At 40.9% G+C, this 18,495-nt stretch overlaps 1 protein-coding gene across 5 annotated transcripts in view; it reads left to right on the forward strand.

Annotated features, from left to right (window-relative positions):
- Positions 1–9,094: 9,094 nt before the first annotated feature.
- Positions 9,095–18,495, forward strand: part of FNBP1L (formin binding protein 1 like) — a 118,940-nt gene continuing 109,539 nt past the window's right edge. For 3 of the 5 annotated variants that reach the window (XM_086391279.1, XM_086391282.1, XM_086391278.1), the window contains exon 1: positions 9,095–9,314. In XM_086391279.1, the coding sequence (XP_086247405.1) occupies positions 9,291–9,314 (24 nt within the window). In that variant the 5' untranslated portion in view covers positions 9,095–9,290. Of the gene's footprint in view, positions 9,315–9,661; positions 9,842–18,495 lie in introns of those variants that run through there. The other 2 variants (XM_086391281.1, XM_086391280.1) reach the window with 1 other exon arrangement.

Consider the following 18,495-nt stretch of genomic DNA (forward strand, 5'->3'; position numbering starts at 1 on the left):
TAATATTAAGTCAGTGCTTAATATTATTTGATTAAGCATAAGTTTGAGCATTCTTTGGCATTGCCTTTCTTTGGGATTGGAATAAAAACTGACCTTTTCCAGCCCTGTGGCCGCTGCTGAGTTTTCCAAATTTGCTGGCATATTGAGTACAGCACTTTCACAGCATCATCTTTCAGGATTTGGATTCAACTGGAATTCCATCATCTCCACTAGCTTTGTTTATAGTGATGCTTTCTAAGGCCCACGTGACTTCACAGTCCAGGATGTCTGGCTCTAGGTCAGTGATCACACCATCGTGATTATCTTGGTCGTGAAGATCATTTTTGTACAGTTCTTCTGTGTTCTGTGTTAGAGTATTTGTCCGTGTATTCTTGCCATCTCTTCTTAATATCTTCTGCTTCTGTTAGGTCCATACCATTTCTGTCCTTTATTGAGCCCATCTTTGTATGAAATGTTCCCTTGGTATCTCTAATTTTCTTGAAGAGATCTCTAGTCTTTCCCATTCTGTTGTTTTCCTCTATTTCTCTGCACTGATCGCTGAGGAAGGCTTTCTTATCTCTTCTTGCTATTCTTTGGAACTCTGCATTCAGATGCTTATATCTTTCCTTTTCTCCATTGCTTTTTGCTTCTCTTCCTTTATAGCTATTTGTAAGGCCTCCCCAGACAGCCATTTTGCTTTTTTGCATTTCTTTTCCATGGGGATGGTCTTGATACCTGTCTCCTGTACAATGTCACAAACCTCCATCCATAGTTCATCAGGCACTCTATCAGATCTAGTCCCTTAAATCTATTTCTCACTTGCACTGTATAATCATAAGGGATTTGATTTAGGTCATACCTGAATGGTCTAGTGGTTTTCCCTTCTTTCTTCAGTTTAAGTCTGAATTTGGCAATAAGGAGTTCATGATCTGAGACACAGTCAGCTTCCGGTCTCGTTTTTGCTGACTGTATAGAGCTTCTCCATCTTTGGCTGCAAAGAATATAATCAATCTGATTTCAGTGTTGACCATCTGGTGACTTGTGTTTTTGGAAGAGGGTGTTTGCTATGACCAGTGTGTTCTCTTGGGAAAACTCTATTAGCCTTTGCCCTGCTTCATTCCATATTCCAAGGCCAAATTTGCCTGTTACTCCAGGTGTTTTTAGAAAAGGCAGAGGAACCAGAGATCAAATTGCCAACATCCACTGGATCATGGAAAAAGCAAGAGGGTTCCACAAAAACATCTATTTCTGCTTTATTGACTATGCCAAAGCCTTTGACTGTCTGGATCACAATAAACTGTGGAAAATTATGAAAGAGATGGGAATACCAAACCACCTGACCTGCCTCTTGAGAAACCTAAATACAGGTCAGGAAGCAACAGTTAGAACTGGACATGGAACAACAGACTGGTTCCAAATAGGAAAAGGAGTATGTCAAGGCTGTATATTGTCACCCTGCTTATTTAACTTATATGCAGAGTACATCATGAGAAATGCTGGGCTGGAAGAAGCACAAACTGGAATCAAGATTGTTGGGAGAAATATCAATAATGTCAGATATGCAGATGACACCACCCTTATGGCAGAAAGTGAAGAGGAACTAAAAAGGCTCTTGATGAAAGTGAAAGAGAAGAGTGAAAAAGTTGGCTTAAAGCTCAACATTCAGAAAACGAAGATCATGGCATCCGGTCCCATCACTTCATGGGAAATAGATGGGGAAACAGTGGAAACAGTGTCAGATTTTATTTTTCTGGGCTCCAAAATCACTGCAGATGGTGATTGCAGCCATGAAATTAAAAGACACTTACTCCTTGGAAGGAAAGTTATGACCAACCTAGATAGCATATTGAAAAGCAGAGACATTACTTTGCCAACAAAGGTTCGACTAGTCAAGGCTATGGTTTTTCCTGTGGTCATATATGGATGTGAGAGTTGGACTATGAAGAAAGCTAAATGCCGAAGAATTGATGCTTTTGAACGGTGGTGTTGGAGAAGACTCTTGAGAGTCCCTCGGACTGCAAGAAGATCCAGCCAGTCCATACTAAAGGAGATCAGTCCTGGGTGTTCTTTGGAAGGACTGATGCTAAAGCTGAAACTCCAGTACTTTGGCCACCTCATGTGAAGAGTTGACTCATTGGAAAAGACTCTGATGCTGGGAGGGATTGGGGGCAGGAGGAGAAGGGGACAACAGAGGATGAGATGGCTGGATGGCATTGCCGACTCGATGGACCTGAGTCTGAGTGAACTCCAGGAGTTGGTGATGGACAGGGAGGCCTGGCGTGCTGAAATTCATGGGGTCACAAAGAGTCAGACACGACTGAACGACTTAACTGAACTGAACTGAACTGAAGCATAAGTGGTATAAAATCCTGAAAAGGAAGATGAAAAATTGTGAGTTATAACTTCTAAAATGTATCAATAACATAACAATAATAAATATCAAATGAAAAAGACTTACAAATTTTAGAATCCTAATATGCAACAACAGAAACAAGGGTTACCATAGTGGGTATGATTCTGTTACATAGGAAATGAAGAAAAAATTATGATCTGGTTATATCCTGTGTATTCCAAATACATTTGAATTGGACTCAATAAAATTAAAATTTATTATTCCACTTAGTAGCTAATACTTTATTTTCATTTCCTTCACTGATAATACGCCTTGGGTTAAACAGTGGTGTGCTGAGGTTTAGTAATTAGTTCTCCAAGGGAAAAAAAAAACCCTGGTTTATAATATTTGCCAATTTCTGTGGCATGAACACTCTCACCATGACAGATGCTAATCTAACATTTTAAACAACCTGTTTGCAAAATTCCTGAGAACTTAACAAGTGTCCCTTATGAGCATATAAAAGCTGGTTTTATTTCTATTAGTGCATATGATACATCTGATTGGATTTTATAAAAAGAAAATAGAGAACTAAGTGTTCTTTTTGTTAACTGATGTGTATATCTTGAAATTTTGTCGACCGGCCCCCTCCCAAAAGAATCCTACTACAACAGCAAAAAGGGAATACTTTAAACATTTAATTAGTGGAAATTTTGAATGGGCTTGCAAAGGTTTAATAAACACCTGAAGAAATCTGTTACTTTTGTTCTATCAGGTCTCCCAACTCTAAGGAGAATTTAACTGAAATGAATACCTAAATGCTTTTTGTTCAGTCGCTTAGTGGTATCTAACTCTGAGACCCCAGGGACTGCAGCACGCAGAGTTACACAGTTCTCTAATGACCAGTAAGAAAGAACTAGTTACCATAGAAAACTGGAAATGAGTTACCTCTTTAAGCAAATCCATTCCATATTATTTATGTAGAAATTTCTTTTACTTTTTGCCAAATTTCATTAAAGCAGTTATATAAAATGATTTAACTGGATTCAATAATGGAGAGCAGAATACCCAAAGACAAAATAATTGGTGGTTTTCTTTCTTTCTCTTCATCTTAAACTATGCTCTTGACATTTGAATTTCTTCCAATTTTTGTTTAGGAAAACTGTTAGTGTAGAAAAGTAGTGATTACTGTTAACTAGCCAGTACCATTATTCATTTGGCTGTGTGAATCAGTGTTCTAGTATGATTGCATTTCTGGTGTGCTGCTACATTTGAAGCATTAAAACACAGGTGTCAAGTACATTGCTTTGATATTCTTCCTAATGGTAGTTTTAGCTTGATTGTTCTGGCCATCCTATGTAGGTAAGAATTCTATTTCTGGACAGTGCCTCTATATTTTTAGTTTTAAGACATAGTCTTAAGATATTTAAATGGCAAGAAAGGAATTGCTACTGTTCACACTAGAGATATATATCCATATATGGATGTGAGAGTTGGACCATAAAGAAGTCTGAGTGCCAAAGAATTGATGCTCTTGAACTGTGGTGTTGAAGAAGACTCTTGAGAGTCTTTTGGACTGCGAGGAGATCAAACCATCCAATCCTAAAGGAAATCAATCCTGAATATTCATTGGAAGAACTGTTGCTGAAGCTCCAGTACTTTGGCCACCTGAGCAAAGAACTGACTCGTTGGAAAGACCCTGATGCTGGGAAAGATTGAAGGCAGGAGGCAAAGGGGATGACAAGAGGATGAGATGGTTGGATGGCATCACTGCCTCAACTGACATGAGTTTGAGTAAGCTCTGGGAGATGGTGATGGACAGGGAAGTGGGGCGTGCTGCAGTCCATGGGGTTGCAGAGTCAGACATGACTGAGCAACTGAACAACAACAATGCTAGAGATTGTTTGCTTTCAGTGGTGGAGCCTCTGTATGATTTGTAATCGTTTATGGATTGGACATTCATGCATGCATGCATTGAAAACTTTTCTATGCTCCAAATATTAAATTGATCTAAAGTTTAATTTTATCTTTGGCAACTTTTTTCAAAAAAGTTTATAAGACTTTTACTAACTTTACATCAATACGTGGAATAAACTTTTGCAAAAATTTAATTTTGACAAGTGATTGATTTATGTTTGGAGGTTGATATATTTGGACTAGTAAATTGTTGTATATTTCAGAATGTAGCAGTGAATAACTGTGTTGCACAATCTGACTTAATAAGGAAATTCATGTTGGGAATTTTTTAATTGAGGTATAGTTGATGCATGATATTATATAAGCTTTCAGTTCAGTCATTCAGTCGTGTCCGACTCTGCGACCCCATGAATCGAAGCACGCCAAGCCTCCCTGTCCATCACCAACTCCCGGAGTTCACTCAGACTCACGTCCATCGAGTCAGTGATGCCATCCAGCCATCTCATCCTCTGTTGTCCCCTTCTCCTCCTGCCCCCAATTCCTCCCAGCATCAGAGTCTTTTCCAATGAGTCATCTCTTCGCATGAGGTGGCCAAAGTACTGGAGTTTCAGCTTCAGCATCATTCCTTCCAAAGAAATCCCAGGGCTGATCTCCTTCAGAATGGACTGGTTGGATCTCCTTGCAGTCCCAGGGACTCTCAAGAGTCTTCTCCAACACCACAGTTCAAAAGCATTAATTCTTTGGCACTCAGCCTTCTTCACAGTCCAACTCTCACATCCATACATGACCACAGGAAAAACCATAGCCTTAACTAGACGAACCTTTGTTGGCAAAGTAATGTCTCTGCTTTTGAACATGCTATCTAGGTTGGTCATAACTTTCCTTCCAAGGAGTAAGTGTCTTTTAATTTCATGGCTGCAATCACCATCTGCAGTGATTTTGGAGCCCAGAAAAAAAAAAGTCTGACACTATTTCCACTGTTTCCCCATCTATTTCCCATGAAGTGATGGGACCAGATGCCATGGTCTTCGTTTTCTGAATGTTGAGCTTTAAGCCAACTTTTTCCCTCTCCACTTTCACTTTCATCAAGAGGCTTTTTAGTTCCTCTTCACTTTCTGCCATAAGGGTGGTGTCATCTGCATATCTGAGGTTATTGAGATTTCTCCCAGCAATCTTGATTCCAGCTTGTGTTTCTTCCAGTCCAGCTTTTCTCATGATGTACTCTGCATATAAGTTAAATAAACAGGGTGACAATAAACAGCCTTGACGTACTCCTTTTCCTATTTGGAACCAGTCTGTTGTTCCATGTCCAATTCTAACTGTTGCTTCCTGACCTGCATATAGGTTTCTCAAGAGGCAGGTCAGGTGGTTTGGTATTCCCATCTCTTTCAGAATTTTCCACAGTTGATTGTGATCCACACAGTCAAAGGCTTTGGCATAGTCAATAAAGCAGAAATAGATGTTTTTCTGGAACTCTCTTGCTTTTTCCATGATCCAGCGAATGTTGGCAATTTGATCTCTGGTTCCTCTGCCTTTTCTAAAACCAGCTTGAACATCAGGAAGTTCACGGTTCACATATTGCTGAAGCCTGGCTTGGAGAATTTTGAGCATTACTTTACTAGCGTGTGAGATGAGTACAATTGTGCGGTAGTTTGAGCATTCTTTGGCATTGCCTTTCTTTGGGATTGGAATGTGTATTGTGATACACACACATATATTTTTGTGTGTATGTGCTCAGTCACTTGAGTCGCATCTTGACTCTCTGCGACGCCGCGGACTGAAGTCTGCCAGGCTTCTCTGTCCATGGGATTTTCCAGGCAAGAATGCTGTGTCCATGGGATTTTCCAGGCAAGAATGCTGGAGTGGCCTGTCATGCCCTCCTCCAGGGGATCTTCCTGACCCAGGGGTTGAACTCGTGTCTCCCGCATTGGCAGAAGGATTCTTTACTGCTGAGCCACCAAGGAAGCCCCCCCCCCCCCGCCATATATATCTGTATCTATCTATCTATATATATATCTGCTAAGAACCTTGGGGTGCATGTGTCTTTTCAAATTTGTGGGGTTTGTTTTTTTTTGGATTATTTACCCAGGAGTGAAGTTGTTGGGTCATATGGTAGTTCTATTTTTAGTTTTTTTGACAAACTTTCACACTGTTTGCCACAGTGGCTGCAGCAATTTACATTCCCACTAACAGTGTGTGAGGGGTCCCCTTTCTTCACATCCTCATAAACATTTATTTGTGTTCTTTTTGATGATAGCCATTCTGACAGATGTGAAATGATATTTCACTGTGGTTTTAATTTGCATTTCTCTGATGATTAATGATGTTGAGCACCTTTTCATGTACCTGTTAGCCATCTGTATGCCTTTTACACCTGGAAAATTTGAAACTGAAAGAGCATTAGCAAAATGTTTATAACATAAAGAATTATAAAAGGGACTTACATTTTAATTAATACATGATAAAAATATGCAAAAGAAAATGCAACAGTTCAATGACTTATCATGGAGTAGAGTTCAAATATATGCCCGAGGATACAATGCATTAAATGACAGTTACTTTTCATAATAAATAGGAAGACAGTATAATAATTTTTTAAATTGCTAATAAGCTTGTGTAATTTGAGCCCCTTCAAGTTTAACCAGTAGATTGGCTCCACTGTAAAAATATATAGAGAAATTTAGAATATTATTCCCTCGATTCCTTCTTAGTGTTGATTACCTCAAAAAATATGTAGTTTCTGTTTTACAGAAACTATCTGGTGATGAATTCCCAAAGTAGGTCAAGCAGCAAAAAGATATAATTGGTCTGACAGAATTTTATCACTTAATGATGCAAAACATGATTTGGGGGTAATATCTGGAATATATTAATAATAGATTGCTCTTATACGAAAGAGACTTTGCTTTCAAGATGATAAAAGTTATGTTTTACCTTTTTTAGAGATAAAATGATGTGTTTGAACTGCTCGCAAATTATCTGGTCATGGGTCCATAAAGAGTAAATCTTGTATACAAAAATAATTTAGTACCCAATGTATTTTGATTATGACAAAGATCAACAGCCTTGTAAGCTGCCATGCTGCTAATATATATTTGTGTGTGATTATATATGTGTGTGTAAAACACCTCTGGGTGTTTGTTAGCCAAAATGTTCCTATAGTATTTTATGATAATGTAGACTAACAAAATTTTTTTCTGAATTTGATGGTCCCAAACCTAACTTTTTGAAGAGAAATTAATTGTTTTAAGTGTGGAGTTCTGTTCAGAAATTTTGGAAGAAGAAAAATGCTCATTTAGGAAATAAGACTTTATGTACAGTTGGGGAATTGTGTAAACAGTATGGTTGAGGATAATCTCTATTGTGAACGGTAGATTATTTTCCTTTTGAAGGGAAAGCACACCATTTTTTTTAAGGGAGAGGAGAGGTGGATAGCAGTGTTAGGTGATATAAATAGAAAAATGTTGGAAAGAGAAAAGTGTTTAGTCAATGCTTAACAGCCTTTTCACTGCATAGCACACTTCAGCATTTAAATATTGGCCATAACCCACTTGGAAGAGGGTATTTGTATGCTCCAGCTGGACTCAGAGAACTGCGGCAAACAATTTAGCAAGAGTGGTGGCTGGACAGTCAGGAAGGCTCAGGATATTTACCTCAAACCCAGGAGGAAGTACAGCTAGGCAGGAACAAAGATTAAAGCGAAAGAGACTGGGACACCTGAGCAGGCCCTATAATAGGGGAGGAGTTTCAAATGCTGACTAGTCAGTGGGAGAACTTAAAAACACTCAGCTGTCAAGACACTCTGAGGAGTGCTCTACTACTAGTGACTGGATTGAACTCTGTGTGTGTGTGTGTGATTAGGAGACAAGTAATTAATGCTCAAGCATTCGTGAGGAAGTTGCTGAGCGTATTTTGATGTCTAATAGCAACAAGTCAAACTTGCTGACTGCGGTTAATGATTACTCAGAAAGGCCGGGAAGTAACTCCACAGAGAAAAAAGGAAATGGTGGCCCTGCATCCAAGGTTGCGATATTCTGAGTGAAAGATATCCGAAGTTCGGAATAGGTTCTTTGAGCTACCGGTTAGGAATCTGACTCTTATCCAACCCCCATGCGCGAGGTACCCATTCCAGAAAAGGGGCAAACTCAGTTCTTTTTTCCTGCAGGTGACACACCTCCGGTCACATTTTCCATTATCTTCCATCTCCTGTCCCGGGTCTCCTGCACTGCAGGCGGATTCTTTCCTAACCAAGCTATCAGGGAAGACTCCTGTCATCACAACAATCCCAAATGAATGCTGAAAGATCTACTTCTTTTTATGATTTCCTGGCAGAACTTATAGAAATATTATTAAAACCAGAATCAGAGGCACAGTTGCATTTATATTTGACATTCTACACGTTTTAGTGATTCCCAAGATCACCTTAACCATTAAGACTTTTTTTCCTTATAAATAAAATACAACTCTCCACAATCTAAACCCAAGGATTTGGATGAGGTTTCCTTGTCTGGGTTTCTCCCAAGCGGAGGAGGCAAGAGGCAGTAAAGAGCCGCCTCATATAAGGGGACACGGCAGAGAAGGGCGGTGGGCGACTTTTCCTTCTCTCCCTTTCCTTTTTGGAGACAGATATTCGAGTGGCTCTGGCGGCGGTGGGACAGTCCGAGCCCGGAGGTAGGGGAAACAGAGATTGGGCGGGAAGGAAGAGTTGTGCGAACCGTAGACCCTCCAGTCAGAGGGGACCCTGCCCTCCTTGGCGGGCAAGCACCGGTCCGCCCAGATCCCAGGGTGCATCGCGCCCCGCCCCCTCCCCTCTCCGCGTCCCGCCTCCCCTCGGCCCTGGCCCCCTCCCAGCCGGCTCCGGGAGGCGGGGACGCGGCGTCGGCGACGGCTCCTCCAGTCGCGTCTTTCTCACTCACTGGGGAACCCGGCGGTGGCGGCACCTTTGGAGGCTGAGCAGCCGAGCCGCGAGCCCGCCAGTGGGAGGTCGGGCAGACTGACGGCAGAGCCGACGGACGGACGGACAGCGGGCAGCCAGGCGGCTCGAGTCGCCTCAGGATCCACCATGAGCTGGGGCACGGAGCTGTGGGTGAGTCGGGGAGAGGGGCGGCCCGCGCGGACCCTGGCCCCGGAGGGACTCGGGCTGAGCAGGCGTCGGCGACCGGAGCGCGTCGGGCGGTCCCCGGCGCTGGCAGAGGGTGGGGGTACTGCTGTTCTTTGTGTGCGAACCCCTCTTCCCTCAAGGCAGGGCTTGAGAGGCTCCTGGTCCGCGCTCCCGCCCCTGCCGCGGCGGTGGGGCTGAGGGCAGCGAATTGGACGGCCGGGGGAGCTGCCCGCCGGTTGCCGCGTCCGCCGCCATCCTTTGGGTTTCTCTCTCTTCTCCTTCGCCTTCACTTTCCGGACGCCTGGCTCCGTGCCGGGCCGCGCTTCTCTGCCTTTGTACCTCCCCTCCCAGAGGCGGGGGAGGGGGCCCATTGTCCCAAAGGGGCGCTGTTCGCGGGCGGGGAGGGGGCTCGCCGCGGCCCAGAGCCCGGGCGAGGGTCCCTGGGGCGAGGGCGTCTCCGGACCGGGGCGACGCAGGGAGCCGCGAGGCACCGCCCGCCGCCGTAGCCCCAGGTAGGGGGAGCCGGGCGGCTTTGTTCGGAGTCCGGCCTCTGGCCAGCCAGGCCCAGCCCACACGCCCATTTCCCTCTCCGTGTCTCGTTGCTCTGACCGGAGTGGCTTCGGGGACTCTAGCTGGGCCACGTCTGGCTGCTATCTTGAGCTAGGGGGGGTGGCTTTTGTGATCTGAATTAAATTGAGTGATCGACGGGGAAGCCAGTTTTCCCCAGATCGTGCGGTTTCCCGATTGCTTTACTTCCCTTCCGTTGTTCTTTATTCTCACTCCTCCTCTCGCTTTTTTTTCTTTTTCCTACTTGCCTTTCTTGGGCGCTGAAGATTCTAGACAATGCCCAGTGTCAGGCCAGGTGAGGGTGGACTGTAATAGGTTAGAGAATTGGCTCGTGACGCCTCCACGGGAAGGGTGGAGGTGTGGCGGGCAGTGATTTCTCAGGTGCCGCGGAGGGACGAACGTGGGGGCGCTGTCCCGAGATCCTCCTGATTTCAGCCATTCCGCCTTTTTATCCCACCTGTGCATGTTTTCCTTGCCTTTTGTTAACCAGTATCTCCTGCAAGAGAAGTTTTTTGTCTCCATGCATCCAGTTAGGGTGGCAGTGAAGGCAGATCGGTTAATTGAAGGGCACAATGTTTATTATGTTTCGCGTTTTACTCACAGTTGGGAATCTTAGAATTGAACTTTAGAGTTCATCTAGTTGATGAACTTAAGCCAGCCCAGAAATCTGCAACATTCTAAGCAAGTGTTTGCCCATTCTGTAAACACACCGCCCAAGAGAAAATACCCCAAGGGCCCCTCTATTTACGTTCTTAGATAGAATTAATTATACCTGTTTTGGGGAGGATTGTGTAGTAAATTATGTGAGCTTTAATTTTTTACTTGGTTAGAGTCTCAGGCATTATTGATCTCTTCCATTGACATAGGACATTCTATAATTGATTATAGTTTGTCCTAATTAAAGGAGATGAACATGTTTTGTTTTCCAATTTTATAATTAGAAAATATTTTTATTTTTACATGCTTATATGATCCACGTTTCAGAGGAAGGAAGAATGTAAGCAGAATACTTTAAAAGGTATATAACTAATAAAATAGTGGAGGAATATTATTTAGATTTAATTTAGACTGGAAAAAATTGCTTTGTATAACACTGTTGAAAAGCAATTAAAAAAAAACAGTTTTAAGGAGAAGCAAAATGTTTTAGTGAAGACTAAAATGTGATCTTTAAAAATATTTTAATTTAAAAATATAATACAATCAGAAGCAGTTACCTGTCTCCTAATTCAGTGATTTACGTTCAGCGTTTGAGTAGTTTTTCAGCAATTTAAAAAGGTAAATCATAGAGGAGGTGGGAATTTCTGTTATACCTAAAAATTATTTTGTATCCTTTTGAAATAAAAAAATTTAATTTTTCTCTTAAAATTTCATATATCCAGGTTTTTTAACTTGTTTTTTTTAGTGGTTTGAGGGAAATATTAGGAATTAAATAACATGGAATCAACTAATATCAACTGGATACTTACACCTTAAGTAAGTAGAAATTGGTATAGAGAACTGTTTGCACCAGAAGAGGCCTTAGAAAAACTTGAGTAGATTTCCTGGGTTTTTACAGTTATTTATTTATTTAAGTTTGGCTGTGCTGGGTCTTTGTTGCTGTCTCTAGTTGCAGAGAGCAGGGGCTTCTCTTTGCAGTGGCTTCACTTGTGGAGCTCTGGTTCTAGGGCATGTGGGCTTCAATAGTTGCGGCGTGCGTGTTCAAGTCGTAGCCGACTCTTTTCAACCCTATGGACTGTAGCCTGCCAGGCTCCTCTGTCCATAGAATTTCCCAGCAAGAATACTGGAGTGGGTTGCCATTTCCTTTTCCAGGGCTGCTTCTGACTCAGGGATCGAACCTGTTTCTTTACCAGGGACTCACCTGGGAAGCCCCAGGTTCAAGCAAAATTAATGTCAGGGAAACATTAATAAAAGAATGTAATTCCATGGTTGACCCATATTCACAATGATTTAATGATAAAGAAGCTATTTGAAGCATTCATACTTGAATTCCTGGTCTGGTAAAGAAATTTGGATTCCTTCTGTCACCGCACCTGTATCCCCACTCTGCCAATCCTGTGTGCTTGGCAAAGCATGCACTAGATTGACTCAGACTCTGGTACCTCAAAATTAGGCACAAATGGTTTTAGTTGTGGCAGGTGGGCTCAGTATTGCTGTTCTCCGGCTGTTGTGGAGCATGGGCTTAGTTGCTCTGCTGCATGTGGGATTTTGGCGAATCGGGGATTGAACCTGTGTCTTGCATTTGCAAGGCGTAGATTTCCTGTTGTTGTTTTTATTTATTTATTTTTACAAATCGCAGTTTTGAATAAGGATATTGTGGTTTGATATGATTGTAACAAACACCTGCTCTTGCCATTGAGGAATTTGAGGCTGGGAAAATTCTATTGAAAATTTGAGTTGAGAAACCAGTTCTTAATATTATTTTCATCTGTAGGATCACATTATTGTCCCGAAGTTAAACCTCACTGAGAACATACTGTTAACCAAAGAAAATATGATAAAGCAGTTATGCACTCAAACTTGTTTATTTCTTATAATATTCATTGGAGTTTATTGCTATCTTAAGTCTTACGTTAAACTTGAGAATAAAGTTATAAAATTAAACCATTCTAATACTGACTCTGGGGTACAGAACTAATAGTAATAGGTTAAATTGGTTGTGTCAGATATTTGGGGATATAAGTTAACTGGTAATAAATTGTGCTTTAAGAGATTTCCTGTGTTCCAAATGGGCATTTAAGTAAGGTAGTGAATATATGCTAGGGACTCAGTTCTGGGTTCTGTGTTCTGGGTGGTATCACTCAAAGAGGTGACATTCATTTCTTCAGGATGCATTGTTTATTATGTTGATTTCTTTATTGCCATAGGAAGAATGGTAGATAGAGAAGTCTAAATATGAATTAATAATTTTGCAAAGCATAGATTTTGTAATGATTAGCCCTTTTTACAAATAAGGAAATTAGAAATTGGAGAAGTCCTATCTTTTATTTATTAGGCGATAGCTTTTTAGTCTTTTGAGGAGCAAGTTAAAGGTCAATGAGAAAAAAAATCAGTTTATGTATGGATTGTGAGTGTATATATAGATAGAAAAAAATGTTTGCATAGGTCACATTCATATCCTGATTTATTAAAAAATTTGCTCTCTCCTCATTAGGGAAATGAGGGAACTAGTTTGGAAATTAGGAAGTAGGTTCAAATGTCTGACTTAATTTATAGGGATACATAAACCTTTTTTGTGCCTTAGTTTCCTGGTCTATGATTTTTGGCCCTTAGTTTTCAGAGTGTATAATTTGAAAGCCATCATTATGTTCATCATATTTCTAGCTAGGTGCATATGACAAAGCTCTTGATACCTTTTTGGAAGAAATTAAAAAATGTGCATTGGTTGATAGATTCAGTGAATTCTTTATTTTACACTTCTAGTCTTTACCCTTTAATACTTCCTATCTTTGGTAGCAGTTCTGTATTAACACTTACATTGTAAACGTGTAAAACTAAGCTTTTGAGTCCTTGAGTGTAGGGACTGGGTTAATCTTTTTGTTTTCACTAATACAGTGACTGTTGGTGATCATACATGTTTGCCCACTTGAATTAATAGTTCATTGCATTACCCAGAGTATTGATTACTGGTGCTGCTAAGTCACTTCAGTCGTGTCCGACTCTGTGTGACCCCATAGACGGCAGCCCACCAGGCTCCCCCGTCCCTGGGATTCTCCAGGCAGGAACACTGGAGTGGGTTGCCATTTCCTTCTCCAATGCATAAAAGTGAAAGTGAAGTCACTCAGTCGTATCCGACTCTTAGCTACCCCATGGACTGCAGCCTACCAGGCTCCTCCGTCCATGGGATTTTCCAGGCAGGAGTACTGGAGTGGGGTGCCATTGCTTTCTCCGAGAGTATTGATTACTGATTAATAATTGGATCCTTGAGGAAGCTTTTATGGTTCCGAAAGCCTTAGTAGGTGATGATAAATTTAGGTGGTCTAGTTATTAACAATTGAAGGTCTAAATGATCTGAAGCCAAAATGATGAACTCAAGTTGTAGTATTTGGGTTAATAGTTTTTACAGATTGGGAAAAAACTGACCTCTAAAGGTAGTTCTTGTAAATTCACCTGATGATGTGACTGCCAAAATAGCCAATGAAATGGTAACTCGACTTGCTGTGGTGATCATTTAGAAATGTTTAGAAATACTGAATTACTATGTTATATAGTGAACTAACATAGTGTTGTAGATAAGTTACACTTAGAAAACAAACTCACAGAGAGATTCGTGGTGAAGGTAGGGGAGGAGAGGAAGGAAATTGGATGAAGACAGTCCAAAGGTATAAACTTCTAGTTTTAAGTGCCAGGGATATAATGTACAATGTGGTAAATATAATTAACAGTATTGTATATTCTATATGAAGGTATCTCTAGTGGCTCAGTGGTAAAGAATCTGCCTGCCAATGCAGGAAACGTGGGTTCAGTCCCTAGGTTGGGAAGATCCCCCAGAGAAGGAAATGGCAACCTACTCCAGTATTCTTGCCTGGGAAATCCCATGTACAGAAATGCCTGGAGAGCTACAATCATTGGGGTTGCAAAAGAGTTGGACACGACTTAACAACTAAACAACGTTATATAGGAAGGTTGTCGAGAGAGTAAATCCTAAGGGTTAAATTTTTTTTAGTTCTTTAATTTTGTATCTGTATGGGATGATGTTCATTGAACTTACTGTGGTAATCATTTTGTGATCTATGTAAGTCAAATCATTATGCTGTACCTTAAACTTATATAGTGATGCATGTCAGTTATATCACAGAAAAACTGAAAGAGGGAGAGAAAAACCCAAATAGCTGATGAAATCATAGACCACATGTAGATTTTTATAGCTCGAAGGAGTTTGGTCCCATTGTAGTCTCTAGTGTTTAGACCAAATCTTGGTTTTACTTAAGATTTTTTTAGAATATACTTATTTAGAAACGGCTGACAAAGAAAAGTCCTAATCTTGTGAGCTGCATTGTTTTTTCAAAGGCCGTGAAAGTACTGTAGAAATTTGGTTTAAAAAATGAAGTAATGATTGAGTGTCTATTATGGGGAAACACTATGTGATGTGTGTGCTTAGTCGCTCAGTTGTGTCCGACTCTTTGCGACCCCATGGACTGTAGCCCGCCAGGCTCCTCTGTCCATAGGGATTCTCCAGGCAAGAATATTGGAGTGGGTTACCGTGCCCTCCTCCAGGGGATCTTCCCAACCCAGAGATTGAACCCAGGTCTCCAGCATTGCAGGCGGATTTTTACCATCTGAGCCACGAGGGAAATGCGATGTATGGTAAGATTTATTAAGGCTTATAATGTCAGACTTAAGAATTAGAGTCATTTTGAGGTGATACTACTTTCCTAACTCTAGAATATTCCCGTATATTGATATCACTGTTCAGAATAGCCTCTGTTGACCAGTTCCTCCTAACCCCCTCCCTCTAGAGTATACATTCTGGATATTACCTTTCTTATGGGACTACCCCCTTATATTTATTTCTTGCATATTCAAGTCTTTGGAAAATAGTAATGGTATAAATATGTCTTACATTACCTTTTTTTGGGTAGAAATTGTTGTGTTCAACATTGTATTACTGTTGTTACTAGTTAAGGAGGGCGACAGTCAATGGAGACACTTACTTATGCTGCTATTCTCTCCTAACAATAATAAGGTGGAGGCTGGAGAGTAAGCCAGTCTCCTCTTCATTGCTACTTCCTTAAACCACTCATTTCCACTCCCCTCCCTTTTATCTTAAAAAAAAGAAAAGCACTCTCTTCTTCCCCCAATCTATAAAGTATAGGTTTGGCTGGAAACTTTAAAAGCCTGTTCTGCTTATTTTTTCTTATCAGCCCCTGTGTGAAGGCAGAAAATAGGACAAGAGAACAATAATGGTTTGTAATAATGGAGCATCTTCTGTGTGTACTTACAAATAGTATCTTATTTCATAACCTTCAACTTTAAACATTTGCATCTGACTAGCAAAAAACAAAAAAATCCTCTTTTTGAGGAACATAGTCATATTTGCTGTATATTAAAAACTAGTAGGAAAATATTATATAAAATGTTTTTGTTTTATAGGAAACAAACTTGTTCCATATATTAGCAATGTTCATATAAGTTCTTGATAGAGAACTAGTCACACTTTAAACAGTACCTTGTGAAATATGTGCAATATTTGTATATATTTGTTGCATGTTGAAAAATAAAAATGTATAGAATCAGATTTTCCTATTTTTGGCACACCATTATTTTGTTGTTTCTGGACCATAAAAGTCATCTGTTTTGTTCCTTTTGTGTTCTTGCTGTATTCTGAATTTGTAGAAAAGGAATAGGTATGTAATAAGCACTGAAATATTTGTTGAATGAGGGAATTAGTGAATTGCTAAGAACTCTATCATCAAATCATGTCAAAATGAAGGTTATTTTAGTGCTTTTCCCCCCCGACATGTATATTTCTCTTATTTTTGTTTAATACTAGGGGCCCTTTTTATAATTTGAAATTTAATTCTGTTTTTTCACATGAAGTTTCTCAGTTAAGTTAGGTGTTGAATTCTCATTTCCTTGATTATTTGAGTGCAAATGATTATGTTATATATAGCCTATTTGACGGCCCTTTGGATTCTAAAAATGAGAACAATGTCTGTTACATGCTTTGACTATTAATGGGTCATTATGTATGAATAATGTGAATGTAAGTGGTCTGAGAGTTAAATGAATTAGGAAAACATAAAAGATTGATTTTCAGAGTAGAGAAATTATAAGGTGATTCTGATAGATTTTAAAAAAATGTTAATGGTGGCTAGTTGAGATTTTTTTCCATTATAAATAATAAAAATAAAAATCATTGAAACTGCTATGGTAAGTAGCTTTTAAATAAACAAAGAAACCATTGCTTTTGAATAATTTTCTGGACTTAGACCATCTAAGATGTTAGATGTTGACTTAGACCAACATTCTTTACTATTAACATTTACTAGTAACAATGGCACCCCACTCCAGTACTCTTGCCTGGAAAATCCCATGGACGGAGGAGCCTGGTAGGCTGCAGTCCATGGAGTCACCAAGAGTCAGACACGACTGAACGACTTCACTTTGACTTTTCACTTCCATGCATTGGAGAAGGAAATGGCAACCCACTCCAGTGTTCTTGCCTGGAGAATCCCAGGGACGGGGGAGCCTGGTGGGCTGCTGTCTATGGGTCACACATAGTCGGACACGACTGAAGCGACTTAGCAGGAGCAGCAGCAAATAGTAAAGAATGTTGCATACTCCCATTGTATGTATAAGCTTTGTATTGTCTTCTGCCATGTGCCTGGGGTCACTCCTAGTCTGTTGTTCAGTTGCTCGGTCACATCCAATTGTTTGCGACCCCATGGACTGCAGCACGCCAGGCTTCCCTGTCCTTCACCATCTCCTATAGCTTGCTCAGACTCATGTCCATTGAATCAGAGATGCCATCCAACCATCTGGTCCTCTGTCATCCCCTTCTCTTGCCTTCAATCTTTCCCAGCATCAGGATCTTTTCTGATGAGTCGGCTCTTCTCATCAGGTGGCCAAAGTATTGGAGCTTCAGTTTCAGCCATCAGTCCTTTCAGTGAATATTAAGAGTTGGTTTCCTTTAGGATTAACTGGTTTGATATTGCAGTTCAAGGGACTTTCAAGAGTCTTCTCCAACATCACAGTTCAAAAGCATCAATAAATTCTTCAGCACTCAGCCTTCTTTATAGTCCACCTCTTACATCCATACATGACTACTGGAAAAACCATAGCTTTGACTACAGGGACCTTTGTTGAAAAGTAATGTCTCTGCTTTTTAATACTCTGGGACCACCTTAAACCAAGTTCAGGGCTTGAAATTCCTTTGTGTTGCTGTCGGATTTTGATTTTTGTCTCCATATCTCTCGTAAGGTTCAGTTCAGTTTAGTCACTCAGTCGTGTCCCACTCTTTGCGACCCCATGAATCACAGCACGCCAGGCCTCCCTGTCCATCACCAATTCCCCGAATTTACCCAAACTCATGTCCATCGAGTCGGTGATGCCATCCAGCCATCTCATCCTCTGTCGTCCCCTTCTCCTCCTGCCCCCAATCCCTCTCAGCATCAGAGTCTTTTTCAATGAGTCAACTCTTCACATGAGGTGGCCAAAGTACTGGAGTTTCAGCTTTAGCATCATTCCTTCTAAAGAACACCCAGGACTGATCTCCTTTAGAATGGACTGGTTGGATCTCCTTGCAGTCCAAGGGACTCCCAACAGTCTTCTCCAACACCACAGTTCAAAAGCATCAATTCTTTGGCGCTCAGCTTTCTTCACAGTCCAACTCTCACATCCATACATGACCCCTGGAAAAACCATAGCCTTGACTAGACGGACCTTTGTTGGCAAAGAAATGTCTCTGCTTTTCAATGTGCTATCTAAGTTGGTCATAACTTTCCTTCCAAGGAGTAAGCGTCTTTTAATTTCATGGCTGCAGTCACCATCTGCAGTGATTTTGGAGCCCCCCAAAATAAAGTCTGACACTGTTTCCACTGTTTCCCCATCTATTTCCCATGAAGTGATGGGACCAGATGCCATGATCTTCGTTTTCTGA

The sequence above is a fragment of the Bos grunniens genome, chromosome 3, assembly GCF_055505025.1.
Source record: "Bos grunniens cultivar Pamir isolate PY7600 chromosome 3, Bosgru_T2T1.0, whole genome shotgun sequence".
In the NCBI taxonomy this organism is placed as follows: domain Eukaryota; kingdom Metazoa; phylum Chordata; class Mammalia; order Artiodactyla; family Bovidae; genus Bos; species Bos grunniens.